The sequence below is a fragment of the Phacochoerus africanus genome, chromosome 8, assembly GCF_016906955.1.
Source record: "Phacochoerus africanus isolate WHEZ1 chromosome 8, ROS_Pafr_v1, whole genome shotgun sequence".
Lineage (NCBI taxonomy): Eukaryota > Metazoa > Chordata > Mammalia > Artiodactyla > Suidae > Phacochoerus > Phacochoerus africanus.
The window spans coordinates 164,574,336-164,601,278 of NC_062551.1; the positions used below are offsets into that span (position 1 = coordinate 164,574,336).

At 50.7% G+C, this 26,943-nt stretch overlaps 2 protein-coding genes across 5 annotated transcripts in view; one reads left to right on the plus strand and one right to left on the minus strand.

Moving 5' to 3' along the window:
- Positions 1-6,009, plus strand: part of LRRC41 (leucine rich repeat containing 41) — a 22,361-nt gene extending 16,352 nt beyond the window's left edge. Inside the window, exons 5-10 of the mRNA XM_047789193.1 lie at positions 3,084-3,344; positions 3,895-4,059; positions 4,147-4,245; positions 4,784-4,906; positions 5,117-5,192; positions 5,309-6,009. Coding sequence (XP_047645149.1) covers positions 3,084-3,344; positions 3,895-4,059; positions 4,147-4,245; positions 4,784-4,906; positions 5,117-5,192; positions 5,309-5,528 — 944 coding nt within the window. The 3' untranslated portion in view covers positions 5,529-6,009. The remainder of the gene's footprint in view (positions 1-3,083; positions 3,345-3,894; positions 4,060-4,146; positions 4,246-4,783; positions 4,907-5,116; positions 5,193-5,308) is intronic.
- RAD54L (RAD54 like) overlaps positions 6,007-26,943 on the minus strand; it is a 27,813-nt gene continuing 6,876 nt past the window's right edge. Inside the window, exons 4-18 of one of the 4 annotated variants that reach the window (XM_047789195.1) lie at positions 25,553-25,613; positions 24,756-24,891; positions 24,261-24,330; positions 23,854-24,142; positions 23,227-23,348; positions 18,721-18,871; positions 13,805-13,931; positions 12,735-12,809; positions 12,451-12,581; positions 11,810-11,920; positions 11,530-11,653; positions 11,133-11,211; positions 10,641-10,820; positions 6,431-6,594; positions 6,007-6,337 (exon numbers count right to left, since the gene is read on the minus strand). In XM_047789195.1, coding sequence (XP_047645151.1) covers positions 6,127-6,337; positions 6,431-6,594; positions 10,641-10,820; positions 11,133-11,211; positions 11,530-11,653; positions 11,810-11,920; positions 12,451-12,581; positions 12,735-12,809; positions 13,805-13,931; positions 18,721-18,871; positions 23,227-23,348; positions 23,854-24,142; positions 24,261-24,330; positions 24,756-24,891; positions 25,553-25,613 — 2,031 coding nt within the window. In that variant the 3' untranslated portion in view covers positions 6,007-6,126. Of the gene's footprint in view, positions 6,338-6,430; positions 6,638-10,640; positions 10,821-11,132; positions 11,212-11,529; positions 11,654-11,809; positions 11,921-12,450; positions 12,582-12,734; positions 12,810-13,804; positions 13,932-18,720; positions 18,872-23,226; positions 23,352-23,853; positions 24,143-24,260; positions 24,331-24,755; positions 24,892-25,552; positions 25,614-26,943 lie in introns of those variants that run through there. The other 3 variants (XM_047789194.1, XM_047789198.1, XM_047789197.1) reach the window with 3 other exon arrangements.

The window sequence follows — 26,943 nt, forward strand, 5'->3', positions numbered from 1 at the left end:
TCTAACCCATACCCTCTCACCTCCTTAGGGGAGTTGATTTTTCTTGTCTTTTTTGGCTGCCTTGTGAAATATGATGTTCACAGGTCAGGGATCAGCTCTGAGGTGCAGTTGTGACCTACACCTCAGCAACACCAGATCCTTAACCCACTGTGCCAGGCCAGGAATCAAACCCGTGTTCCAGTGCTCCCAAGACACCACCAACACTGTTGTGCCCGTCGGGAACTCCAGAAAAGCTCATTTTCAAATGTCTCAGTAATAAGAACTTTTATATAATGTCTATTGTCTGGCATATTTTAGGTATTATTAACTCATTTAAACCTTCAGCAACTCTGAGGTCAGGTGATTGCTCAGGGTGAGTCAGTAAATTGTCGAGCTAAAATTGAAACCTAGGCAACCTGGCTCCAGAATTCATGCATTTAAACCACTGGGTAATGCTACCTCTCTTCTCTCACTCAGGAATCCACCCAAAACTACCACTGCCACCTTCCTCTATCCCATGTTAACCGCTGTGCTCATCTCTCCAGCTCTTCACAGTCCACCTTAAGAGTCACTTGTGGAGTTCCTGTCATGGCGCAGCAGTTTAACGAATCCGACTAGGAACCATGAGGTTGCCGGTTCGGTCCCTGCCCTTGCTCAGTGGGTTAACGATCCAGCATTGCTGTGAGCTGTGGTGTGGGTTGCAGACGCGGCTCGGATCCCACGTTGCTGTGGCTCTGGCGTAGGCCATGGCTATGGCTCCAATTCGACCCCTAGCCTGGGAACCTCCATATGCCGCAGGGGCGGCCCAAGAAATAGCAAAAAGACAAAAAAAAAAAAGAGTCACTTGTGCTCTGCTCTCACAGCCCCTCTGCTGCACTGAGGGCATAGGGCTGAATGTTATCCTTGTTGCTAAGTCCGACATACCTTTCAGTCCTCAATTCTCGGCAGCATCTGCTGCTAAGTATTATTTTCTTCTTGAAATTGTCTCATTTCTACCACCTCAAAATATTCTGATTATTTTTCTTCTCCCTTCCTGGACATTAATGTTCAGAGTTCTCCAGAGCTCTCCCACTTTATGCATGCTTCCTGGATGACTGTTCGTTCTCTCGGTTTTATTTTTTGTCTTCTTAGGGCTACACCTGTGGCATGTGGACGTTCCCAGGGTAGGGGTCAGATTGGAGCTACCAGCTGCCAGCTGCCAGCCACAGCCACAGCAGATCCAAGCTGTGTCTGCGACCTACACCACAGCTCAGGCAACGCTGGATCCTCAGCCCACGGAACAAGACCAGGAATCAAACCTGCATCTTCATGGATGCCAGTCAGATTCCTTTCCGTTGAGCCACAATGGGAACTCCCATTCTCTTGGTTTTAAAGGCAGCTATGCTGAAGACATTCCCATTTTGACATTAGCCTAGCTCTTTCTTCTATACTCCAGACCTATTTATCCATCTGATTAGTACACAGCACAGGACTCATACACCTCCTTCATCTGAATGCATCTTCCTTCTAAACTGACCTTCCTCTGTTCTCAGCTGATATCACAGATGACTCAATTGCCCAAGAGAAACCTAGATTCTCTTACTCCACATGTTTGGTTACCAGGTAGTATCTTTACAATCCTTCAAATTCACTTCTCTAGCTCCACATCCTTAGTTCAGAATACACTACTTCTCACCTAAATCCATCATTTTAGCAGTTCCTCCTGACTCCATACATTCATCTAAAAATTCTTCAATGGCTTATTGTTACCATACTTTTTTTTTAATGGCCGCACCTGTGGCAATATGGAAGTTCTTGAGCTAGGGGCTGAATTGGAGCTGAAGCTGCAGGCCTACGCCACGGACACGGCCACAGCCACACTGGATCCCAGCCACATCTGTGACCTATGCTGCAGCTTGTGGCGACACTGGATCCTTAACCCACTGAGACCAGTGGTTAAACCCACATCCTCACAGACTATGTCAGGTTCTTAACCTGCTGAGCCACAAAGAACTCCACTGTCACCACACTTAATTTTACTTATAGGGTCATTCTTGTTCTCACCCATTTACTTCCATAATTGAATCTTTTTTTGTTTTTTGGTCTTTTTGCCTTTTTCTAGGGCTGCTCCTAGTTCCCAGGCTAGGGGTCGAATCAGAGCTGTAGCCACTGGCCTACGCCAGAGCCACAGCAACGCAGGATCCAAGCCACGTCTGCAACCTACACCACAGCTCACGGCAACGCCGGATCCTTAACCCACTGAGCAAGGCCAGGGACAGAACCTGCAACCTCATGGTTCCTAGTCGGATTCGTTAACCACTGAGCCATGACGGGAACTCCCCATAGTTGAATCTTAAAACACTTCCCTCCCTCATAGTTTACACGGCAGTATCGAGCATTTTTTCAGTTCTTGGAGCCCACCACCCTTTCTCCCTCAGGTCTTGATACATATATTTAGTCTGCTAGTCACTTTTCTTCCTCCTTTTAGCCTGTCTCCTTTAAGTCCTGTAGGACGCAGCTGGAGTTGTTACTGATACAAGCTGGACTGAGTCTTAAGTACCCATCCCTTGTACTTCCACAGTTGTCTACGCCCAGGTCCCATCACATGTTTTGTTAACAGCCTACATAGGCAGGAACAAGATCCGCTGCTCATGACCATCTAGCAGAAGCCGTATTTACCAAGTGCTGGGTAAATCAACAGGTGCTTGTTCAGTCCAGGGAGATAAATGTGTGGATTTCAAGGAATTAATTTGGTTCATGGCATTCATCCGCTGTCCTAACCTTTCAGGATCCTACGCCCTTTTCTGCCCCACTCCCATCCAGTGAATCTTTTGAAAGTTTTCCTTACTGGGTCACTGTCCTGCTTACTAGTTTCAGCTAGCAGCCACATGCTTCCCACCACATCTTATCTTCTGTTTTTGTGACTCTGTTCTGACTGATGTTTGCGGGCATGGCCCTGGAGACATCAGTAAGCAGCTACCTAAGGAAAAAGCAAGACAATGAATAGTTGAGATGGATTTAAAATAATCTGATTCAGACTTGGTAGTTATCAATATTTGAAGTTGTCTCTAAATGTTCTTCCTGCTAAAACTCCCACAACTAACCTAATCTCTTTCCTGCCACAGGCCTGGGCTCTAATATCTTCCGCCTGCTGGACAGCCTGCGGGCTCTGTCAGGCCAGGCTGGATGCCGTCTCCGTGCCCTACATCTCAGTGATCTGTTCTCACCACTGCCCATTCTGGAGCTGACACGTGCCATTGTGCGAGCCCTGCCCCTGCTACGGGTCCTCTCTATTCGTGTTGACCACCCAAGCCAGAGGGACAACCCTGCTGTGCCGGGGAATGCAGGGCCCCCTAGCCACATAGTTGGGGATGAGGAGATACCAGGTGAGGCTGTGTGTGTGTGTGTGTGTGTGTGTGTGTGTGTGTGTGTGTGTGTGTGTGTGTGTGTGTCTCCATACAAATGTACAGGTCCACCTGTGCAGGGAAGAGAAAGGTTCTTTACTCCAGGCCTGTTACCACTCATTCCTGGCTTATCCAGAATCTGTTCCCTCTTCAGAGCCTGCTGTTCTTAGAGATAACCATAGGTTAGACTGGTCCCAGACCAACACAAGCCCAGGAGGAAGTGACCATGGCAAATCAGTCTCCAGAACAGAGCTCACCACTGGCCTAGCTTAGGTCCCTGTGCCATACCTTACCTCCTGTCCCATCATTCTGCATGCACTGTTGTACGTGTGTCTGAGTCGTCTCGTCTTCTGAGATTCAAAGCCGTTAAGGGCAAGGACTAAATCTCACGTGAGCACAATGCCTAACATGTAGGCGCTCAAGGACAAGCAGTTGAATAAATGACTTTTCAGTAAACCCTTTAAGGACAGGACCTGCAATGGGAATGAAGTAGATATGGCCAGCCAGCATCTTCTCTCCCTACCACATCCAGAAAACTGCCTGGAACAATTGGAGATGGGATTTCCACGGGGAGCCCAGCCAGCCCCACTGCTCTGCTCTGTACTAAAGGCCTCAGGTTCTCTGCAGCAGCTGTCCCTGGACAGCGCCACCTTTGCCTCTCCCCAGGACTTTGGGCTGGTGTTACAGACACTCAAAGGTAGGACTCAGCGAGTGGTAAAGGGGGGAGGAGAGGACCCTGCATTGTCCTTCGGGAAGCTAAGGTCCGCCCCCGCCCCCTCCCCAGAGTACAACCTCGCCCTGAAGAGGCTGAGCTTCCATGACATGAACCTGGCTGATTGTCAGAGCGAGGTGCTCTTCTTGCTCCAGAATTTGACTCTTCAAGGTAAGTTCTTCCTCCAGAACCTGGGCGCTTGTGGGGCCTCAGTGCAGCTCTACCCGTCTGAGTAAGCAAGCCACTGTCCTTTTCCTGGCCTTATATCCTCGACTGTAAAATGGTTCTAGAACCTGCATCACCATCCTTCCAAGAGGTCCCCAGCTCAACTCTTCCGATACTAGACATGGGGCGTTGCTCACTTGGAGAGCGCCTTACCTGGCGCTTCCTTACCCTCCAGTGGCTGACACATGGCGGAGGAAAGGGGTAGGTGTGCTGTCAGGTCCCTCACAGACTTTTCTCTGGCGCCCATCCCTGCGTAGCAGGCAGTGAAGAGGGACCTGTCCATGCAAGAGCCACCTCTGTGGGCTCAAGCTCTGGTTTGAATCCTGATTCAGCTGCACCCTTGCTTAGGATTTTGGACGCATTATTTTCTTTCAGAGACGCTATAAAAACGTCCACACCCCTTGCTAAGATCGCCCCTCTCGGGTTAGGAGACAGCGCCAGTCCTCCCGCTGCCGTCAGAACTTACTCCACTTTCTCTCGACAGAGATTACCTTCTCCTTCTGCCGTCTGTTTGAGAAGCGCCCAGCCCAGTTTCTGCCTGAGATGGTTGCTGCTATGAAGGGCAACTCCACACTGAAGGGCCTCCGGCTGCCAGGGAACCGCCTGGGTGGGGCAGGGCCCTCAGAAGGGAGGGGGGAAGCGGTCCTTTGACCTGGAAACTCAGGGATGCACAGACCTCTCCACTAGGAAGGTGGGAGCTGGGATATAGCTGTGCCGGGGCTTCAGGAGGCTGGGATCTTCCTCAGCCAGAACTGGGTCGGGATATCTCGCTCCCTGTTCTTGGGCAGAGGTGATGAGCACTCCCCCTTCTCCCCAGGAAACGCTGGCCTGCTGGCCCTGGCAGATGTTTTCTCAGAAGACTCATCCTCCTCCCTGTGTCAGCTGGATATCAGGTATACACGGTGGGGGCGGTGGTACACATGGGGGTGGGAATAACACAAGCAGCCGCAGCGACAGAGGTCACGGATCAGCTGCTTCCTGGGGGTCTAACCCATCTCACCCCTACCAGTTCCAACTGCATCAAGCCAGACGGGCTTCTGGAGTTCGCCAAGAGGCTAGAGCGCTGGGGCCGTGGAGCCTTTGGTCACCTGCGTCTCTTCCAGAACTGGCTGGACCAGGATGCAGTCACAGCCAGGGAAGCCATCCGACGGCTCCGGGCCACCTGCCATGTGGTTAGCGACTCGTGGGACTCATCCCAAGCCTTTGCAGATTATGTCAGCACCATGTGATGGGCCCACGCCTCCAGTACCATCAGCTTGCAGGGGCTGAGACATGGGCTGCCCAGAACTCCCAAACACCAATTCTGTCTTTCTCTTTCTGCCACCTGTTTTTCTCTTTTTTCCTTCTTCCCTCGCGCTGAGGTCCTGGAAGGTTTGATGATGGAACCCAGCAAAGAAAGGCATTCCCACAACTGGGTTTAGAGCCTTTGGGCCCGTCCCCAGTACTCTGGGAACCTTGGGCCAGGAGGTTACAGTGGTCATCTGTTGCTGAGGACAGCCCCCCCCCCCCCCAGTGCCCGGGATTCCTGCTCTCCCTCCTCAAGCAGGCACCCAGGCTTTAGAGGCGTGTACAAGTGCCCACGACCCGGCCTCTCCTCTGCTGGGCTCACCATGCCATTCCCAGGCCTCAGTCCCTCTCACACCTTTATTCCTTCCTTTTCTTTTTTAACCAAAAGGTTTTCTTATAAAAATAAATTTTGGGCAAACATCATGCAGCCCTTCTGGATGATTTTTCTCTCAGAGAACAAAATTCAGCTGTGCCCCATGGGACAGGGACCCCCTCTCCCCCTCTCCTTCCTCCAACAGCCACACCCAGAGCAGCTGGTTATTAGCGGAGGCCCCGCTGCTCCTCGTGGGAACGCTGGTGAAAGACGAAGGTGATGGCAGTGGAGGCAGCGTGCCAGGCAGCCTGGAGTACCTCATCCGCGAGCCCCCGTTTATCAGTGCTGTGGTTCCACTGAGCCAGGTCCGAGGTGCAGTCAGAACCGTCGGGGGGTGGCCACACCTGCTGGTTGTTGACACAGCGACGGCAGCGCAACCTGCAGAGGACAGAGCTGTGGTTTCCTGTAGGTCCCCTCTCCATGCTGTGGAGAGTGGTCAGAGATGATGGCCAGCAGGGGCACACCACCCACCTGTCATGTGTGTCACTGAGGCTGGCCTCATCCAGGGTAAAGAGCTCCTTCAGTTCGCCTAGAGAGAAGTGCCGCTCCACATCCTGCTCCTCGTCCACCACGCAGCTGCTCAGGGCCTTCTTATGGCTCTGACGCTGAAAGATCTTCTCCTCAATGGTTCCTGCCTGGGGGGACGGGGGCAGGGAAAGCCGGAGGCTGAAACTGTAGCTGCCCAAGAGACGGGAGACGGATGAAAAGGAAGAGTCCTGCAGCAACACCTCAGCCAAGCTCACCTGCCCAGTCTTTTTTTCTTTTTTTGCCTTTTTAAAGGCCACACCCGAGGCATATGGAAATCCCAGGCTAAGGGTCAAATCAGAGCTGTAGCTGCCAGCCTGCGACACAGCAACGTGGGATCCAAGCCACATCTGTGACCTACACTAGGCTCATGGCAACGCCAGATCACTGACCCACCGGGCAAGGCCAGGGATCAAACCCGCGTCCTCATGGATATAGTAGGATTCATGTCTGCTGCGCCGTAATGGGAACTCCTCCCAGTCTATCTTTGGAAGTATGACTTGTATATGTCTGCCCACCCAGCGTACTTTCTGTACTGATGGAGGGTGTCAGGGCTTGGCTACACTTCAGGGTGAGCTGACATTTGAAGCAGCTTGACAGAAGTCTCACTACTCAAATAAACGTCATCTGGGTGCCTTATGCCAGGCCTCGTGCTAACACTAGAATACACAGGAGAACCAAACATGATCCCTGTTCTTCAACTCAGGCTAGCAGGAGAGACACAAATAAAATAATGGCACAATGACAGAAATCTGTATAGGAGACCCAAGGGCCCACAAGAGGGCCAGCAGAGTGGACCAGTGCTGAAAAGCTGAATCTTGAAAAACGAATAGAGGGAGTTCTCATGGCTCAGGGGGTTAAGGATCCAGAGATGTCACTGCCGCAGCTCGGACTGCTGCTATGGCACGGTTTTGATCCCTGGCCTGGGAACTTCTGCATGCTGTGGTGCAGCAATAACAATGACAATAATAATAATAATATAATAATAATAAAGAATTAATAGGAGCTCCTGCTGTGGCACAATGGGACCTGTGGCATCTTGGGAGTGCTGGAATGCAGATTCAGTCCCTGGCCCGGCACAATGGGTTCAAGATCCAGCATTGCTGCAGCTACAATTCAAGTCTCGACTGCTGCTTGGATCTGATCCATGGCCCAGGAGCTTCAGAGACCTTGGGGCAGCCACAGATGAAATAAATTAATTAAATAAATAGATGGTTTATAAGAGAAGAGAGAAGGCTTTCTGGGAATAGGCACAAAAATCAATAAGCCTGGCCTACTGGAGGATTGTTCCGAGTTCAGCCTCTCTAGAGGGGGGTAGGAGTATAGTTAAGCCCCAAGAAAGTCCCATACTGGAGAAACCTGGACTCCAGGCTAAAGAGCTTGGGCTTCTCCTGGAAGTAAAAAGCAAAATCCGAATTTTTAGAAAGCTCATTCTGGAAGTAGCTGTGAAGAATGGGTTATGATAAGACCAAAGATAAGGAATTAGAGGAGTTCCCATCATGGTTCAGTGGAAATGAATCTGACTAGCATCCCTGAGGATGCAGGTTTGGGCCTCAATCAGTGGGGTTAAGGATCCGGCATTGTTGTGACCTGTTGTGTAAGTCGCAGACATGGCTCGGATCTGGCGTGGCTGTGGCTGTGTAGGCCAGTGGCTACAGCTCCGATGAGACCCCTAGCCTGGGAACCTCCACATGTGGTGGGTGTGGCCCTAAAAGACCAAAACAGTATTAGGAAGCTGCTGCAAAATCCAAGTGAGAGATGATTATGACTTCCGCGTGAGATGGAGAGGAAGTTAGATGAAGGAAATGTCAAGAAGGTTAAAATCAATGGTAACTGGAATCTGGTTAGAGGCAGAGAATCGTCCTGTAGGATGATACCCAGGTTTGGGTTGGATGGATGATGAGGGAGTCGCTAAATGACAACATTCACAAAGGGAACAAGTCAAGATGCATCTAAAGTGCTCACAAGACGTTCAAGTGGAAATAGACAGAGGTGATAGAAGGACGGGTCTGAAACCCAGGTAGTAAGAGATCTGGGCTACAATTTTAATCAGACACTTGTCAGTGTAACAAGTATGTAACCCTGAGGTAGGAAAACCAGAGTGGCGCTTCCAAGAGAAATGCATCTTAAGATCTGTAGTCAACAGCATCAGATACGCAATGAAGGAAAATCAAGCGTCTCTTGTTTCAGCAATTAGGAAGCCAACAGTACCCTGAAAGCAGGTCCAGCGGCATAACTGTCATGATGAGTGAGTAGAGACAAGGAGGCGAAGGAAATCTGTAGGCTTTGGAAAAATATGACAGCGAACAAATGGAAAGTAACTCCAGGCAGTCACTACAATAGGACAAGGGGTTGAGAAACTTGTCTTTATTTTATTTTACTTTGTGTCTTTTTGCCTTTCCTAGGGCCACTCCCGAGGCACATGGAGATTCCCAGGCTAGGGGTTTAATCGGAGCTGTAGCCACCAGCTTACGCCAGAGCCACAGCAAGGCCAGATCTGAGCCGCGGCTGCGAGCTACACCACAGCTCACAGCAACGCCAGATCCTTAACCCACTGAGCAAGGCCAGGGACAGAACCGGCAACCTCAGGGTTCCTAGACAGATTCATTAACCACTGAGCCACGACGGGAACTCCGAGAAACTTGTGTTTAAAAGTGAGAGCTACCTGACCATGTTTAGAGACTTTAGGGGATACAGGAAATCGATCAACTAAGAAAGAATGGGATGGGGTCTAGAAGAGCTGGAATGATAAGAGAGGCAGAAAATGGTCTCTGAGAAGGGAAGAGAGGAAGGTAGGCAAGAGGATTCAAGTCCGACAGCCCACCTTTCCTCTGTGAAGTAGAAGACAAAGTCTCTGCAGAAAGGAAAGACGGGGTGGAGCTCCCGTTGTGACACAGCGGAAACCTATCTGACTAGGAACCGTGAGGTTGCAGGTTCGATCCCTGCCTCGCTCAGTGGGTTAAGGACCCGGCGTTGCTGTGACCTATGGTGTAGGTCCCAGACGCGGCTCAGATCCTATGTTGCTGTGGCTGTGGTGTAGGCCCGCAGCTGGTAGTTCTGATTTGACCCCTAGCCTGGGAACCTCCATATGCCATAGGTGCGACCCTAAAAACAAACAAAAACAAAGGAAAGATGGGGTTAGGTAGGAAACTTGAGAAAGTGGTAAAAGCCTGAAGTGGCTATTGAAGGAAGTGAGATACAGCCCAGCTCAAAAGGAAGGACATCCATTTGTGGCAGTGCAGAAGCTGTAAATGCAAATCTTATCTAGTGCAGAAGCTAAGAAAAGCTCTTAATGATCCATGTGGAGTAGGCATTAGGTCAAGAGAGGCCGAAAGGATTCGGCCCAGGCTGAATAGAGAGGGAAGTCAAGCTGGACTGGGAGGAGGTCGTGCGGGAGGGGGTACAAGCGACATGAGGTGGAGACAGATGTCGGCAGTCTGAGAAAGCTGCAAGGACAGGAAGTGAGCGTCGAATGAGAGCTACTGTTACAAGTTCCAGAGTGTGGCCTTGGGAATAATTATATCAGGGGAGTTAAGAAGGTCATTAGAGATGAGGTCAAGGAAACAGGAAGGCCCGGGAGCTGGAAAACTGCGTGGTCCCTGAAGCCAGCCAGGGTGACAGCTGGATCTGGGGAAGAGATGAAGAGACTGAACTGGGATCCAGAGCTACTGACGAAGCAGGCAGGCAGCAGAGGGTAGATGCCTGCAGAGAACAAGAGGGCATTTAAGTAAGGCAACAGGAGCTTCAACAGAGAAACTCCAGGATGGGTGCTCTGAGTGAGCGTGGAAAACTTGGCGAATGCCAGTGTGTTACATACACCTTCTTGGCCCCAAGGGCCATGGGGGGTGAGAACGACCAAGCACGCGGTTCAGAAGAAACCAGGTATGAGAAAAAGCAGGTGTCTTGTGAAAAGGATGAGGCCACAGGGCAGTTTGTTAACCACTGAACAGGCATCCAGAGAGCACAGTAAGAAGGATTTGAAGGAACAGTAGAGCGGGGGAGGGAACAGAAGCATAAAGGGCTCCAGACTAAGCCCATCGCCTGGCCACTGCTCCAGGCAGAGGGGCCAAAGAGAGGCAACGCGAAACCACCCAAGGTGGTCTTGAAGGTCTTATTCCATGACACCCCCTACCCTGGCCACTATCACCATCCTTACAGACAGCAGGCGATAGATATAGCAGGTCTTCTTTTGACCGTCACGCCAGACCCGGGCCATGGCTTGTTCATCGTTGGCTGGGTTCCAGTCAGGGTCAAACATGACCAGGCGGTTAGCCCCAATGAGATTGAGGCCACAGCCCCCAGCTTTGCTGCTCAGCATGAAGACAAAGTCTGGACTCTGGAAAGAGAGGAAAGAGAAAAAGACGTTCTTACAGCCTGGATGAAGAAATCTCACTCAGCCTGGCCAGCTGTCTTCTCTCCTGCATGTATACTCCCGTGAAGACCAGTTTACGTGCCCATTTACCAGCCCACAAAGTCAGTTCCCAGACAGCCATCGCCAACCAACCACCCTAACCCTACGTACCCTCAGGGGTGGGGGTGGGGAGAATCAAGGGAGACCCTAAAGCAGAGCCCCTTTAGAGAGTCTCTCTCCAGCCTCAGTTCTGATGTTACGGCACTGGCGCTGCGCGGGCAGGGCCTGTGCACTTACCGACGGGCTGTTGAAGCGCTCCACAACCTTGGCTCGCTTCTTAATGGACATTGTGCCATCCAAGCGAACATACAGGTACCTGAAGGGGAATCCAAAGAGCAAATCCAGAAGGCAGCAGAGCCCCTTGGAGCCTGAGCTACCGAAAGGACTGAACCAACCAGGCTTCATAAACAGCCTAAAACCCTAAACACCCAAAGCCCAGGGCTGTCCTGTGGAGTATCTGAAGGACCAGGGGCTCTTCTGCTTGGAGATGCAGCGAGGGCCAGGGCAGCAATAAGGGACAGATATCTTCTGGGAAGTCCCTCCGACACCCACATCTTGGCCCATATCCATCAGTCAGAATGCCCATTTTCCTAGGGGGACAGTAGGAGAGGTACCCTTGGAAGCTTTTCCCTACCTTCGGGCCCGGCAGAGTTTCTCAAAGAGGTCCAATGTCTGAGTGTAATTGGACACCAGCACGACTTTGTCACTGCTGCGGCTTCGGGTCACCGCCAGAATGTAATCAAGGACCAGCATCTTACCTGGGGACATCAGTAACCATCCATCAGCCCCCAGTGGGCCATCCCAGCGGCCCAGGATCCTTGATCTCCTGCCTTGAGACAGGACAGATCGAGCACAAAGAGAACCTCCCACACCTCTTCCCAGAGGAGCCCAAAGACTGGTAGGAAAGGACTCACCTGACAGCTGAGGCTCTAAAGCCTTGGAGCTATAGCCAGGGGGAAAGAAGTCCAAGGCACCTGCGAAGCCATCTTCCTCTTCCACACACTTGTCATAGATTAGAGCTGGGTCTGAAAAAAAAAACCCCCACAAAACTCCAAAATGCCAGCCACATTGCCTTCAGAAATTTCCACTTCAGTACTCGTTAGAATGCCTTCTAGAAGCCTGCCCAGAAAACCTTCCTCAGTGCCAGACTTGTTTCCAAATTCCGGTGTGCAGAAAGTGCCATCTGGGATCATGAGTGGCAATCTCGTTCTGTAGTGTGTTCTGTGACCTCCCAAGAAGAGGGAGCTACGCCAGAGAGGGCAAGGTTTGTTATCTTCCCTCCAGTCCAACATTCTACATGCACACATGTGTGCCCCCACGCTCGCGCACAGTCCTACACACGCCACGCCTCAAGCACGGGCCAGGCAAAGGATGAGCTCCACTGTCCAGAGCCGAGGCTCCGGTTTCGAGCACATGCTGTGGCGCTCGGACCGCGGGGCGGGCTACAGTCACATGTGGCCACTTAGGAGAACTGTGGACAAGTGTTAGTGAAGGTGGCTGCACTTCCTCCCCTGCTCTCGCTCGCAGAGGACCCCAGGGCAGGGATCCAACTCACGGTTACACAGCTTCTTCAGGGACGTGATGGAAGAGAGAGAAGACACACTCATCTTGCCCTCACGCAACTCTTCTGCTGGCTTGGCCTGTCTCAAAAACCTCTTGTATAATTCAGTCTGAAGGGGTGTCAGCCTGAAAAAAAAAAAAAAAAAAAAAAAGGCAGCTGGGTCAGTGGGGAATGCTGGACCACCCTTCTGCCCTCTGAGGACACTTTGGGAGCCCAGCCATCTCCCAGGGGTTGAATCTTTCCTCACTCACCCCACATCCCTCGGTTGAATACAGTACCTGCAACAAACCACCTGCTCAATCTTCACAGGCAGGTATTTAGAAAGGATATCAGATGTCCTCCGTATTAGACACCTGGGGAGAACAGGAGCAAAAGGCAGGGGGCTGGTAAAACGGCTCCACTAACTACTGGGGTAAAAGCTGCCACCCCTGGAACAGGAGTCATTCTCTTCTGTAGGATCAAATGTCAGACCCATCGTACCTACGGCAAAAATATCTCCATCGGTCACGGGAACGACTTAGACTGACACCTCTCTCTCCTCCCAAAAGCTACCTGGTCTTCAAGAGAAGGAAAAGTCTCCTACTGAGCCAGGTGCTCTGACAGGGAAAGTAAGCTGCAAACCACCAAGTCCTTACAGGAGCTTCTGCTCGCATTTGCCCAAATGCCTGCTGCCACATGGCCTGAGGCTCGAGGAGAGGATGCCCATGCCGCCCGGCCAACCAGGAAGGACAGGGAGCAGGCACCTATGAAGCAGCTTCTAAGCGCACGCTGACCCTCTCGCCACCTACACCTGGGAGGGAGGTGGCAGCTGGCAAGAGCCAGACTTTTCAGGACGTAAATCAAGGGTACGAATAACAGAGGAAGGCAGAATGGCCCGCCCCTTGAACCATGTGGCCCTCACGGAAAAGGCCCTGCCAGCCTTGGAGCCACACCCTTCCTCCAGGCCTACCACCTGTCGCAGAGGCTATAGGAAGGGACGCCTGATGCATGTGGTCTGAGACGGACGGACAGGACAGGAAGCCTCTGAGGTGCTAACGATGCTCTAAGGGACATTTTTGGCTCAGAAAGTCCAACAACAGATAAGAGCTTCCTCACAGCAGGATGATGCTTAGCAGCACCAAACCAGACCGCAGGACCCAAGGCCAGGCAGAAGGCAGGGCTAGACCCCGTCATTTATTCAGCGGCTACCGTCAGGACAAGATCCTACTCCCTTCCTAGAACCCCAGCCCTCGTAGTCGAGGACCCAAAGGGTTGGCCTTGGATGGCTTAGGAGGCAATTCTAACGACTTGATGTGGGGGGGATGCCGAGAGAGGCCAGCGCCTGGCCCAGCTCTGCCCATCCCGTTACCTGCTCACAATGCTGGTGAGCTCCCGCAGTCGCTCCTCCCCCAGCCGCCGGTCTTCTTCACTGGCCGCTGCATCTCGACCCTTCAAAATCGGCAGTTCAAAACGCTTCTTGAACTCATGCGCGGTTCCTAAGCACAAGAGGGAAGGCAAATCAAAGCATGAGAGAACGTAGAAAAGGAAACATTTTCCCACTGCCCATCACGGCAGACCACTCTGCCACCAACCTACTCTCCTACCCCAACAACACAGCTGAAGACATTATGGGCGATTTCTGTTGAATGGATCAAAGCGCTACCATGGCAGCAAAGACCTGAAAGGCCAAATAATGAGCAGATCAAAACCCAAGTATATTACTAATTACATTAAACGTAAATGGACCAGATAAGCTGACTGTCGGACTGGATTTTTTACAGCCCACCTATATACTACTGCCTATAAGAGATGAAGTAGCATGTACAATTAAGCACAAGACAGCCTCCAACCTATTATAGTGGTTCGACTTATGATTTTTCAACTTTATGATGGTGTGGAAGCATTCAGTTGAAACCATACTTTAAAGTTTTAATTTTGATCTTTTCCCAGGCTAGCAATGTACAGTACCCTACTCTCTCTCCAAGGTGCTGGGTGGCAGCAGTGAGTTGTAGATTCCAGTGAGGCACATGATCACAAGGTTAAACAACTGATATACTTATGTATAACCACCCTATGCCCACATAACCATTCTGTTTTTCACAAATTTCAATAAATTACATGAGATATTCAACACTTAATTATAAAACAGGCTTTGTGTTAAATGCTCTTACCCAATTGTAGCCTAATAGAAGTGTTCTGAGCACATTTAAGATAGGCTAGGCTGGAGTACCCGTTGTGGCTCAGTGGAAATGAATCTGACTGGCATCCATGCAAGTTTGATCCCTGGCCTCACTCAGTGGGTTAAGGATCCAGCATTGCCATGAGCTGCAGTGTAGCTTGCAGATGCAGCTTGGATCTGGAATTGCTGTGGCTGTGGTGTAGGCCGGCAGCTACAGCTCCAATTCAATCCTTAGCCTAGGAACCTCCATAGGGCATTGATGCACCCCTAAAAAGACAAAAAAAAAAAAAAAGTCGGAGTTCCCGTCGTGGGTTCGATCCCTGGCCTTGCTCAGTGGGTTAACGATCCGGCATTGCCGTGAGCTGTGGTGTAGGTTGCAGACGCGGCTCGGATCCTGCGTTGCTGTGGCTATGGCTGTGGTGTAGGCCGGTGGCTACAGCTCCAATTAGACCCCTAGCCTGGGAACCTCCATATGCCTTGGGAGTGGCCCTAGAAATGGCAAAAAGACAAAGGAAAAAAAAAAAAAGTCAAGGCTAGGTTGCAATATGCAGCATCAAATGAATTTGTGTGTGTGTGTGTCTTTTTGCCTTTTCTAGGGCCGCACCAGCGGCATATGGAGGTTCCCAGGCTAGGGGTCTAATCAGAGCTACAGCTGCCGGCCTACACCAGAGCCACAGCAACTCGGGATTCAAGCCGCGTCTGCGACCTACACCACAGCTCACGGCAACGCCAGATCCTTAACCTGCTCAGCAAGGCCAGGGATCGAACCCGCAACCTCACGGTTCCTAGTCAGAATCGTTAACCACTGTGCCCCAATGGGAACTCCTAAATGCATTTTTGACTTAAGATATTTTCAACTTACAATGCTGAAAATAGAAACCATACCTCAAATCTTTAATTCATGATCTTTTTAGTGGTACAGAACTCCATCATAAGTTGAGGAAGATCTGTACTGATACATATGCTACAATGCGGACGAACTTAAAAACATTATGCTAAGGAAAAGAAGCCAAACACAAAAGGTCCCACATCACATGATTCCATTATCGGAAATATCGAGAACAGGCAAGTCCGGAGAGACAGAAAGCAGACTGGTCGTTAACAGGGGCTGGCGTGTAAGTGGGGACAGGGAGTGACTATTTAATGAGTATAGGATTTTCTTTTAGCCAGAAATAAAAAAGTTCAGGTAGGAATTCCTGTGGTGGCTCAGTAGGTTAAGAACTCGACAGTGTCTGTGAGGATGCAGGTTCGATTCCTGGCTTCATTCAGTGGGTTAAAGATCTGACACAAGCTGTGAAGTAGGTCACAGATGCAGCTCAGATCCAGCATTGCTGTGGTGTGGTGTGGGCTGGCACATGCATTTCCAACTCAATCCCCTCCCCTGACTCACAAAAGAGGAGCTCCAAAAGGCCAAAGCACATATTAAAAGGTGTTGAACTTTCATTCAACATTAGGTAAATTCGTAGTTCCCGTCGTGTCTCAGCGGAAACAAATCTGACTAGTATCCATGAGGACCCGGGTTCAATCCCTGGCCTTGCTCAGTGGGTTAAGGATCTGGTGTTGCCCTGAGCTGTGATGTAGGTCGCAGATGCTGCTCGGTCCCTGTGCTGCTGTGGCTGTGGCTCAGGCTGGCAGCTTCAGCTCCAATTTGACCCCTAGCTTGGGAACCTCCATATACCACGGGTGCAGCCCTAGAAAAACAAACAAAAATTAAGTAAATGTAATGAGATACCATTAAACACCCACCGGAATGACTATGTTTTTTTAAAAAAAACTTTTCCTAAGATAAATGTTGGTGATGATATAGAGCAGAAGCCAATAAACTATAGCCATGGGCCAGGCACCTGTCTGGAAATAAAATTTTATTAGAACACATCTGAGTCATTCATTTACATCTTATGGTTGCTTTCATAGTAAAATAGCAGAGCTGTGTAGTCGTGACAGAAACAGTAGGGCCTATGAGCCTAAAGTACTTACCACCTAGCCTTTTTTTTTTTTTTTGTCTTTTTGCTATTTCTTTGGGCCGCTCCCTCGGCATATGGAGTTTCCCAGGCTAGGGGTCTAATCAGAGCTGTAGCCACCGGCCTATGCCAGAGCCACAGTAACGTGGGATCCAAGCCTTGTCTGCAACCTACACCACAGCTCACGGCAACACCGGATCCTTAACCCACTGAGTGAGGCCAGGGACCGAACCCGCAACCTCATGGTTCCTAGTCGGATTCGTTAACCACTGCGCCACGACGGGAACTCCCATCTAGCCTTATAAGAGAAAAATTGTAGGGAGTTCCCCTGTGGCTCGTGGTTAACAAACCCAACTAGTATCCCTGAGGATAAGGGTTCAATCCCTGGCCTAGCTCAGTGGATTAAGGATCCAGTGTTGCTGTGAACTATGGTATGGTGTATGCCGGAAGCTGTAGCTCCAATTTGACCCTTATCCTGGGAACCTCCACATGCTGCAGGTACAGCCCTAAAAACCAAAAGACAAAAAAAAAAGAAAGAAAAGAAAAAGAAAAAAATAGCTGGCTTTCAATGTAGAGACACAGGAATTCTCATATACTGCTGGTATAATCATTTTGGAAAACCAGAGTATCTATTAGAGCTCAACGCATGCACAACATATGACCCAGCACCTTCATTCTTGTAGGGGGTGGGTTGGGGGGGCCGCACCCATGGCATATGGAGGTTTCCAGGCGAGGAGTCAAATCAGAGCTACAGCTGCTGGCCTACGCCACACTCACAGCAATGCAGGATCCGAGCCTCTTCTGCAACCTACACCACAGCCCGTGGCAACGCCAGACTGAGCGAGGTCAGGGATCAAATCTGAAACCTCATGGTTCCTAGTCGGATTCATTCCACTGCACCACAAGGGAACGCCCATTCTTTTTTTTTTTTTTAATTTTTTGTATTATAGTTGATTCCAGCAACTCCATTCTTATGAGAGAAATGCACAGATACAACTTAGAATAGATTTACAAGGAGATCCTGCTGAGTAGTATTGAGAACTATGTCTAGATACCCATGTTGCAACAAAACAAAGGGTGGGGGAAAAAAAATGTATTCATGCAAGGATAACTTGATTCCCCTTGCTGTACAGTGGGATAATAAAATAAAATAATAAAAAAAAGAAATGCATACTATGCTCAGATAAAAACACATACAAGAATGTTCACAGGATTATTATTCAAAAGAATTAAAAACTGGAAACAACTCAATTGTCTATCAATGGTAGAACTGGTAAATGTAATATATTCATAAAATGGAATGGTATACTAAAATGAGAAACTATTGCTATGGGCAACAACAGGAATGAGTCTCATAAACATAATATTGAACAAAAGAATCCAGAAGCAAAGGAAAATTCACTGTATGATACTGTTCACTAAAGTTGAAAAAAAAAGGGCAAAAACCAATCATGAGCATCAAAAGACTGTTTACTTTGGAACAAGGAGAAAGCAGTGATTAGAAGCAGGGTTGCTGAGATGGGGTAGTAAACGATCTGGTGACAGATACACACACGTGTTCACTTCGTGAAAATACATATTCTGCTCTACTGGTTCTCGCCTAAAGTGATTTTCCTGAGCACTGGCAAGCTGGGTAGCACTAACAAACCCTTCCACAGCTGTCTATGCAAGAACTGCCTAAACTATGGTTGCCAGGGGCTGAGGGAGTGGGAAACAGGGAGTTACTGCTTAATGAGTACTTTCCGTTTTGCAAGATGAAAAAAGTTATGAAGATGGATGGTAGCGATGGTTGCACAACAAGGTGACACTAAAAAATGGTTAAAAACAAGACTGTTCAAGTCAGAGTCCACCCTGAGGCCAAAGCTCTTGTGAGGCACCTAGAAGGTTAGGAGCAAAAATGCCCAAGGGTAGTCGTTCCATCCTCAGCTCTGAAGCGGTAAAAAGGGCCAGAGGAGGCCTTGCTGGGTTGCTCAGCAAAGCCAAGGTCTCCCAGCAGCTTTGCTACTCCCTGCCAAGAGAAGTCTCCGTACTAGAGGGCCTAGTGACCCAGACAGAACTAGCACTTTCCTTCTGTGCTCAGCTAGTTATACTCCCGAGGCTAAGGCAGGGCCCCTCTCCAGTAAGACAGCGTAGCCAGGTTCTTACCTAGGAGGCCCGAATTAACAAAATGGACCAAGCTGAAGTACTCCAGGAGATCGTTCTGGATGGGGGTCCCAGAGATGAGCACCCGCCGGCTGGTGTTCAAGCTGTCCAGGGCCTGGTAAGTCTGATTCTCGGCGTTCTTCAGCCTGTGTCCCTGCAAGGAAACGAACTCTCACTTAGGCCTGGGCACAACGTGGCCCCCCTACAGCAGCAAAGTCTTATATGGCCAGGAAAAGAGGAATCATAAGCATTACAGGTCCTGGGGGCATGGGAACTGGGCAGGGGCAGCAAGGGTGAGAGTTACCCGCTCTCTGGGGGAGAAACGTCAGGCTCATGACACAGACCTTGAGCTTCTAGACCAAGGCTACATCCGCCAAGCAAGGATTCTGTTTCCTCCCCTCCCCAAGCTCCAGAGCCTTGGCAGCTTGCCTAGCCTCTTCATAGATCATTCGGACTTTATGAGAGACCCCTACTTTCAGGAAATGCCCCCTCCCCACCAGCCTAACCATCCCAGAACCTTCTGAGTCAGATGCCTTCTATATACGGGGTTTTTTTTTTTGTCTTTTGTCTTTTAGGGCCGCACCTGCAACATATGGAGGTTCCCAGGCTAGGAGTCCATTTGGAGCTGTAGCCGCTGGCCTATGCCGGAGCCACAGCAATGTGGGATCCGAGCCAAATCTTCGACCTACACCGCAGCTCAGGGCAACGCCAGATCCTTAACCCACTGAGCGAGGCCAGGGATCGAACCTGCGTCCTTACAGATGCTGGTCAGGTTCGTTAACTGCTGAGCCATGACGGGAACTCCCAGATGCCTTCTATATTAATCTCCCAGCCATGCCTGAGCTGTCACCGCTAAGGGGGGGCACTTGGCCCGGGCTCCTCCTCCCCTTTCCACAGAATCCGCCCACCTCAGATACTTACAGTAGGGGCCTCTTCCTGCCTCCCTTTGCATCTCTTCCCTAAGCCCTCTTCTCCCTGTCACCCACCCGCATACACAGCTGTCACTTATTTCAAGAAAATGGCAAAGGACCCTATCACCCTCCCACTTCCCCAAGAACCACACGGGCAAGGCACACAAAACACAGCCACCAGCGAAAGAATGAACGAATAAGCCAGCCTTTCGCAATGCGATGAAACACTCTCCTGAATCTCCCATCTGTGGGATGAGTCCAAGCTCGTTAGCTTGGTCCTCAGCAGTAAGGCCCCGGCCAACGTCCCGGACACTCTCCGAAGCGCAGCTCCTCGCCCTCGCAACGCTGGACTTCCTGAGGTCCCTCTGCCCACCAGCTAATTCTGCAAATGTCACCTCCTGTACAAAGTCTTCTTCAATGACCCCAGGCTGCTGGGCTCTCTCACCTCGGGCACCTCTGGCACTCTGTACCCAACAGCTGTGCCCTGAATCCGTTTACGGTACCAAGCACTATACTGAGCCTTTTACCTATATCCTCTTCCATAATTCAGATGACAAGCCGCTGAGTGGAACTCATAATACCCTTTTATAGAGAAAATGAGACGGTTCAGAGAGGGGAAGACTGATTCAAAATCACACTGGTAGCAAGCAGCAGAGCTGAGATGGAACTCGGTGTGCGCGATCCCGAGCTGCACTCCACCGCTCCGCCTCCCGTCTACTGGTATCCACTCCAGCCACACTCCCCTGCGCTCTCTCTCCTCTCCTAGGCCGAGGCCACATCAGATTCGCCTTGTAACTTAGTGCATGAAGCAGAGCCCCAAACAGAGCACTACTCAGTGAACTCTTACTCAAAGGACCAGAGTGAATAACTAAGTACTGAGGAATTGACACGGCATTTTAATTTTCTGGCCACGCTCACGGCATGTTGAAGTTCCTAGGCCAGGGGTCAAACCCACACCACAGCAGTGACCAAAGCCACTGAAGTGACAACACTGGATCCTTAACCCACTATGGTAAGAGAACTCCTAGAATTTTCTTAAAAAAATGGATGTTCCCCCAAGCTGTAGCGTAGGCTGCAGATGCGGCTCAGACCCAGCACTGCGGGCTGTGGTGTAAACCAGCAGCAGCAGCTCCGACTGGACCCCGAGCCTGGGAACCTCCACATGCCGCGGGTGAGGATCAAGTGCGACCGGGAAAGCGGATCAACCGCTGTGTCCCTGTAAACAAAGCTCCCCGAGGGCGGGCATCACAGGGTCCCCGTGGCCTGACACAGGACAGGTCCTTAGCAAGTAACTCAGTGAACAAATTGAGCTGACACACTGCCCCTGTGGGTCTCCGTGGAAGGGAACAGCCAACCCCAGCTCCTACGGGACCTCCTTGGCTCCAGATCCAGCTCCTGCCACCACCACCACCTACAGACTTAAACCCAAACCCTGGCATCTTGGCCAATCAAATGGTCAGCCAGATGGGAAGTTGTTTGTCAAAGTTCTTATTTATAAGCTGCTGCTGAATTTCTGTTCTGGCAGAGCTCGCTTATTCCGTTTAAAAGTACAAATGATACCAAGATTAAACATCGCCACTTCCCTCTGAAGCCTGAGCCCCATGAGTAGCATTCTTGTTTGTAATGCACTTCCCCAGCACCCTTCATCGGACCTGCTTTGTGTTCTCATACTCGTAAAGGACACACATGTGTCTGTAAGGCACGTGGGGACAGTCCTTCCACAGCCAAGTCAAGCTTCTTCCTAAACCAAGCTTTGGTTACATGCAAGGCCGTAGGGAGAACCAAGAGCCAGGACTTAAAATCCCAGACCTGGATTTAAGTCCCAGCAGTTCTCTGAGCGTTCAGGCTCCGAATCTCCAAAACGGAGCTGACGATAATGTCAATTACTGTCCTGTTCACACACCTTACAAAACACTCCTCTATCCCCTTTGTTTCTTTCTTCTTTTTTTTTTTTTTCTTGCAGCACCCGTGGCCTGTGGAAACTCCAGGGCTAGGGATCAAACCCATGCCACAGCAGAGACAAGGCTGGATCCTTACTCACGCGGCGGAGCCATCAGAGAAGTCCTATACCCTCTACTTGGTCTGGATCATGATTCTTTCAGGTAGACCCTTCATAGATCTACTCTGTAACGGAACTGGGTCTCAGAGCAGTCTCACTGGCAGTCATGCTTACAAGTGGCAAAGCCGACACCTATTCCAAGTATTCTGATTTGCCCTAACTCAAGATTACTGTGTGACTCAATCATACTTTGTACAGTTATTATGCTGTTGCCTGGGGCGGAACCTTCTCTTTCTAGGATTTGAACAGGACAAACTCCTTCTAGAGGAGGCCATCTTTTAGGACTTCGGTTTCTTCAGGTCTCTGACAATAAAAGGTAGATGAGTGGAAGGGAGGCCCAGGACACTACAGTGTGGCAAGAGGCACTTGGGCCCAGCAGAGCCAACTCATAAAACAGGAGGAAGAGAAGAAACACCATAGAGAAGAAAGCTAGACACCCTCCAAGGCTCAAGAGCCACAGCCTGCCTTCCCTTCCCCAAGGCCCTAGCCTCCCTGCACAGTGACGAAGCAAATCTCAGGGCCTTGAGTGGCACGGGGCAGTCACCTGCACATATCCCACCTCAATCTGCTACATCCCTTACTCCTGGCAGGGAATGGCTCATCGGGGTACTGGCAGACATGCCAGACAATGACTCTTCATAGGGACAGAAGCTTAACTGCCATACAGACTCACAACGAGCAAGCATGGTACCCCAAAGTCAGCTTTTCTTCTCTGCCCCTCCCCCAAAGACCCTCAGATACTAGAGTAATCTATAGTCCTCAGAGCTCAATCAAGCCTGCCTATCAACATCAGATGGGGCCAGGTCTTTCCTGCTGCCGCCTCTCCACCGAAGCCCCAGGGGTGTGTAAGGTGATCTTACTTCCCTAAGAGCAAACAATGGTAGTGGCCTCAGGGAGCCAAGCCCTCTCAAAGACCTGGGCAATTCCTTACACTGGGAAGCTCCAGGCCACCCTCGCTCCTCTCCAAGCGGTGGTATTCCACTACCCTTCGTGCCGAGGCTGAGGAAGGCCAGAAAGCAAAGACTGCCCTGTTTCCCCTAATCCCGGAGAGTCAGCACAGATGCTTAAGGTGCATGGACCATCCACCTGGACCTTCTTATCTCTGCGGCCTCTGGGACTGCAGAGTCAGCCAGGCTAGAATAAAAAGCAGAGCTTTCCTTTGCCAAGGTCTTCAGACACAGCAGGCCCTGTGATCAAAGCGTGCCCTCCTCACAATAACCAGGGAGCTATCACTCCATTTTACTGACACAGAAACAAAGGCCTGGGTGGTGAAGTGACTCCTCCCAGGTCATATCACCAGTAAGTGGCAGAGCCAGGATTTGAATAAAGAGCTCTCTGAGCCTGCTCCCTTAAACACTGTCTCTCCTACCACGTCTCCCTACCCATCCAAATCCCTCCCACCTTTCAAAATCCTTTGGTCTAGGAATACTGTCTAGATAACAAAACCAGTCAGCCCATAGCACCTCCCCTGGATGGCAATTCTCAGCAAGAAGACAGCGACACTTTCTCCTGCCACCGGGACTGCTGAGAGTCAAGTACCTCATCACATATGACCAGGCCAACACTCCCTTTCTGGAGGACTCCAACGTGGAGGCGGAAGGTCTCGTAGGAAATGATGAGGATGGGAGAGGGCACTCTGGCTCCCCGCTGGTTCATGAATCCTTCTAAGTAAGACAGAAAAGTTGTTAAGGAAACAAATCTTAGAATGTGCTAAAGTAAAAGCAAGTTTGACAATTCTTTTTTTTTTTTTTTTTTTGGTCTTTTCTAGGGCCACACTCATGGCATATGGAGGTTCCCAGGCTAGGGATCTAATCACACAGCTACCGCTGCCGGCCTACGCCAGAGCCACAGCAACGCCAGATCCAAGCCACGTCTGCAACCTACACCACAGCTCATGGCAACGCCAGATCTTTAACCCACTGAGCAAGGCCAGGGATCGAACCTGCAACCTCCTGGTTCCTAGTTGGATTTGTTAACCACTGAGCCATGACGGGAACTCTGACAATTCTTTAATTTAGCCTGGAAATAACCATTTCGGTTCTTTTCCAGGAGAATTCTCTTCTCTGCCAGCCGCTCCCTGCCCTCAACCCTGGCCATCAGTGAGGATGCACCTAAGAAAGGAGCAGGTGATATGGAGGATGCAGCCACATTTGTTACGGTTCCTACCCAGTTTTTGGTCTATCTCGTCCTTCGATCCTCCATCGATGGCCAGAGGTTGGATCCTCCCTCCAAGCCATTTCCCCACTTCATTGGACCAGTTCTTCACCAGGCTGGAGGGCGACACCACCACTGCCTTATCAATCTCCGGCTTGCAGTCTGGACTCTGGCGCAAAAGCGTCCACATCAACGTGATGCACTGCAGCGTCTTGCCCAGGCCCATCTCGTCGGCCATGATGCAGCCGTGGCTCCCGGGGATGCGGCGGCTGGTGACACACTCCCACAGGAACCTCACGCCCTGCGGAACAGCAGCACACGGCCCACGCTCGCATCCACGCTGCTGGCATCCCAGGGCGGCCGGCCTCTCAGGCCCTGCCGGGGCCCCGCCCCAGCCTCAGCCCTGCAGCCCCTCCGACCTCTCTCTGATGAGGCCTCAAGACCTTGCTGAGGACAGGATCGACGACCACGTGAACGGGGAGCTTTTCCCTGAGAAAACAGAGCCAAGAGGTCCGAGCTCAGACGTGGGCAAGGGCACGCCCTCCGAAAGCTGCGTCCTATTGATCCAGAGGCCGCTTCTCAGCCTGGTATAAACCACAGCAAACTCCTCTCACGGTGAGAAAGTGAGAGGGTGGGGACACTATGTCCTCACTGGGCAGGTGCTGCCCCCCTGCCCCCCTCGGTAAGCTTGGTAGGCGTGAGTGAGGAACCCTCACCCTCTGGACATGCCCACATGTTCTCCCCCCAGGCACTCTCCTCCCGACCTGCCCACTCTCTGGAAGGTACAGCAGCCCTGAGGGCACTCTGAAAACCCATGCAGGTCCCAAGGCGAAATCACACTGAGATGCCCTCTGCCCCCCAGGTCATGCACTTACAGAGGACCAGACCTGCTCAAGAGATGCCAGTGCACCTACTTGTCAAGCTTCAGCTGGTCATGGGCGCTCAGTGGGGGAGGCTCGTACAGTACCAGGGCACCTTCTTCCAGGGGGTCATGGAGGGCCCGGCGGACCCCGGCCCTTTTGAGGCCCAATGCTCGAGAGCCCAGAGGACCTGGAAACCAACAGTTTGTCCCCTGAGCCTCTAAGCTGAGGAGCTCCAGCAGGCCCAGCTCGAGTGCCTATATCCTTCACATAACCTCTCCCAGTGCGTCCGGGCACCTGTGCCCAACCATGAGCCCAGTCTGCCTCAGGCCAGTTCCTCCCATTCTTCTTCTCCCCTGTGACTGCCAACGTCTGGAGGGCCGATCTTATTCATCTCAGATCAGGTCAGTCCTGGAAAGGTCTGAAACCCTCGAGGGGCCATTTAAGACTGAGAGCTCTTGAGAGCTTGCCTCCTTCCTCCCAGCCGCCAGGCTGAGCACAGCACTTGGCTCTCCGTAGGGCAGGGAGACCCTGGAGAGCCTCCCCAACCAAGGACAGAGCCCACCGCCTGAAGGAAGTGCTACTGAACTCACTTGGACCGAATGAAGCTTGGGTCTATCAGACACCCTGGCCCATCCTCACCCAGACGCTGAGCGGCAGTTAGTCTTGGCAGCCCTGCTGAAGCTATGCACACAGACTTCAGGCAGGGCCAGGAGACCCCCCATATGTAGTCACCACTGGACTGGCATCTTCAGTTCAAAGGGAAGCTTGCGCTTACAAGAGCAGAGGTTTTAATCTACTCGGCCACTCCACACGGGACTAATTCAAGAAATAGAAGTCCCCATTTTTACCTTGGTAATTTGGAATGGGGATTTTGAAAGGCTTTGACAGAATGCTCCGAATAAATGCTTCCTAAAAAGAAAAGAAACAGGGACTCAGGACTGATCGGAGATGTTACGGGGTATTATTCTTATAAATGCAGTCCAAAGTGCCTATCTACGTGTCATAATACAATTAGAACATTGTATCTTGCTTACGTCTCATTCAGATGTATCTAGAACAGAAGGAGACGTGCTCCATATTAGATGATTAGGTTTGGTACAATGGCTTTCATCTTTGAGCTTTTGCAGAATGTTCTACAAATCCCCAGGGACAAGAGTGCCAAAACAAGTACCCAGCTTTGGTCAAGCACAAGGCTCGGAGCCATTAGCTCACGAAAGACTGCATCAAGTGAGGACACTGAATATTCCCCAGGCTGCGCTGCCCCCAAACACCACAGCCTTTCCCAGTCCCAGTCCTAATAGAACTCCATGTCTGAATTCAACCACTGCCCTACAGGGCTACCTCTTCCCAAGCACACCTCACATGTTCTGGGTCATTTCAACGCGCACATCAGTCTCCTTGGGAACTAAACAGCCCTTCAAACAGTAGGGGTAGGAGTTCCCACTGTGGCGCAGAGGAAACAAATCCAACTAGGAACCACAAGGACGCAGGTTCGAGCCCTGGCCTCGCTCAGTGGGTTAAGGATCTGGTGTTGCTGTGAGCTGTGATGGCGGTTGCAGCCACGGCTCGGATCCCACATTGCCGTGGATGTGGTGTAGTACAGCAGCTATGGCTCCAATTCGACCCCTAGCCTGGGAACTTCCATAGGCCACAGGTACAGCCCTAAAAAGCAAAAGAAACAAAAATCACAAAGAGTAACGGTAGCAGGAATAATAGGAGCAGTAGTATTAGTAAAAGAATATCGACCAAAAGACGAAAACCATAATGATGACGACCACCACATGCCCGACACAGTGCCAGGCCTTGTATCCAAGTCACCGCTCGAGCCTCAGCAGCAGCTCCATGAGGTCCATGTGATACTGGCATCCTCAGGTTACAGGTGAGCAAACTGAGGCTGGATGGTTTCCCAAGTTACCCAGCCATGACATCTGTAAGACTTTCCTCACTCCAGGGCCCTTACCTGTAACCAGTGGCCAATATAGCTTCCTAACCCAAACTGTTTGAGCTACGACCCAAGACAGCAAGGAGAAAACAAGAGCAGAAGTCCTAAAGGTAGTCTTAATGGAATACATTAGTGGAAAAACTAATAAAAGATACTCCCTTCTCGCAAAAAGACATTTTTATAGAAAAAAATGCAAGCCTTCTAGCTGTGAAATGTTTATCATTTTATTCTGATCCATTTCTATACAGATTAAAAACTAATTTTTTTTCAACTAAATGTACTTTATTTTAATTTTTT